Consider the following 2,155-nt stretch of genomic DNA (forward strand, 5'->3'; position numbering starts at 1 on the left):
AATCAGGTATATAGATAGATATATACAAGAAACTTACATATATATAATATAATTATATTTTAATGAATATATATATATATATATATATATATATATATATATATATATATATATATATATATATATATATATATATATATATATATATATATATATATATATATATATATATATATATATATATATATATATATATATATATATATATATATATACACATATACATATATATATATATATATATATATATATATATATATATATATATATATATATATATATATATATATATATATATATATATATATATATATATATAAATTGTGAGCTTCAGGAAAAGTCAGAAGTGAAAGACTGATCGTTTATTATTCTCAACAGGTGTTTACAAGACAAAAAAGTGGACAGAAAGGTAGCGAGTGACCCGAGGCCCCCTGCTATGTCTGTTACATGATTTGTGTTTTTTAGCAAGCATAAAAATACGTGCAACATTTGTTACAGGACATATGAAAGGTAGATATACATATTGGCAGAAAGGCTGTACAATGATGAATAAGATGAGGTACACAAAGAATCTGAAATAGACAGGTAAAATACATGATGTGATTAATGTACTTCTGAAAAGGAAAAACACAAGGAAGGAGAGGCGTGATTTGTCGCCCTCACAAATACTCCCCCCCTGCAAGACAATAATTAGAGGAGCAATTATTGGATAAATCAACATTAATCATTGAGGCACTGAGGCAGTTGGAGCGGGCCCCTGCTTCTGGAGAAATGTGGGCGCGGGGTGGAGCTGACACCTGGGGATGGCTGGATGTGTTTTTTGGGCCATCCTGGGCCCCGCTTGGTGGGGAAGCGGGTGCTCCTTCAGGCAGGAATTGCGGGGGAACTCTGGGGCGCCTGCCTGCTTCTTCGCAAATTTCGCTGTATAACAGGAATGCGGGTTTCAGTCTGTCGATGGTTATCCAGTCCTCCTGCCCATGGATGTCGAGGAGGAATGCTTTACTGGCTCGCCTGATGACTCGGTGGGGCCCCCTGTAGGACCTGGTTAAGGGCGGGCGGCGAGCGTCCACCGTGATGAAGACATTGGTGCAGGAGTGTAAGGCGGGTGGGCTGTAGGTGACAGTTCTGTCGGTGCAGGTCTTGTGGCAGGGCGCGAACCTTTGTGCAAGTTCCCTCAACCTCGGGAGGTGGGTGCCGGCACCGTTGACCGACAGCAGAAAGAACTTTCTGGGTACAGCCAGTGTTTCCCCATAGACTTTCTCAGCAGGGGAAGTGTCACCATCTGCTTTCGGTGCGGTGTGGAGACCCAGCAGGACCAAGAGTAGCTGTTCCTTCCACTTTTTGTTGGTGCAGCGTGCCATGAGAGCTGCTTTAAGAGAGAGGTGCGCCCTCTCGATCATGCTGTTTGCTGCGGAGTTGTATGCCGTTGTGCTGTGTAGAGTTGTACCCATCAGGCGTGCCAAGGAGACCCAGAGCTCTGACAGGAAGGCAGGTCCCCTGTCTGTAGTGATGCTGTCTGGTGCTCCAAAGTGGCTTATCCAACTGGAGAGGAGGGCCTCTGTGCATGATGTTGTTGATGCCTCATCCATGGGGGTTGCTTCAGGCCAGTGGGTGGAGCAGTCTATAATCATCAGGAGGATCTGGCTCCCCCGACTGCGGAAGGGGCCCAACGACGTTGATGTGGATGTGGCCAAATTGCTGACGAGGCTGAGGAAAATCGCTGATCCTTGATTCAGTGTGCTGGGATGTTTTGCTCATCTGGCACGGGGTGCAGCTCCTTGCCCACTGGCGGACGTTCTTGTTGATGTCATGCCAGATGAACTTGTCAGTCATGAGGCATGCCGTTGTGCGCCCCGATGGATGGGAGAGGCTGTGGAGGATGTCGAACACTTGTTTCCTCCTCGATGCGGGCGCCAGGGGGCGTGGGCAGCCTGTGCTGGTGTTGCAGAGGAGAGTTGTGTCCGAGTTTGCGAAGGGCACATCTTTCCATTTGAGAGCTGTCACTGCTGTCCTGTAGTCTGCCGTCTCCGGGTCCGCTTCTTGTTCCCTTGTGAGGACTTCAAAGTCGATGCTGAGATGAAGGGAAATGATTTCTATTCTTGACAGAGCATCAGCCACTGGGTTTTTCTTGCCAGGGACACCGTTGATGGTACAA

General features: G+C 45.3%; 1 protein-coding gene across 1 annotated transcript; it reads right to left on the minus strand.

Moving 5' to 3' along the window:
* Positions 1–659: 659 nt before the first annotated feature.
* Positions 660–1,589, minus strand: LOC136850963 (uncharacterized). Its single transcript, XM_067124943.1, has one exon. It carries the CDS (start codon positions 1,587–1,589, stop codon positions 660–662), a length of 930 nt encoding a protein of 309 aa, XP_066981044.1.
* Positions 1,590–2,155: the final 566 nt, after the last annotated feature.

This window comes from Macrobrachium rosenbergii, chromosome 23 (genome assembly GCF_040412425.1).
Source record: "Macrobrachium rosenbergii isolate ZJJX-2024 chromosome 23, ASM4041242v1, whole genome shotgun sequence".
Classification (NCBI taxonomy): Eukaryota; Metazoa; Arthropoda; class Malacostraca; order Decapoda; family Palaemonidae; genus Macrobrachium; species Macrobrachium rosenbergii.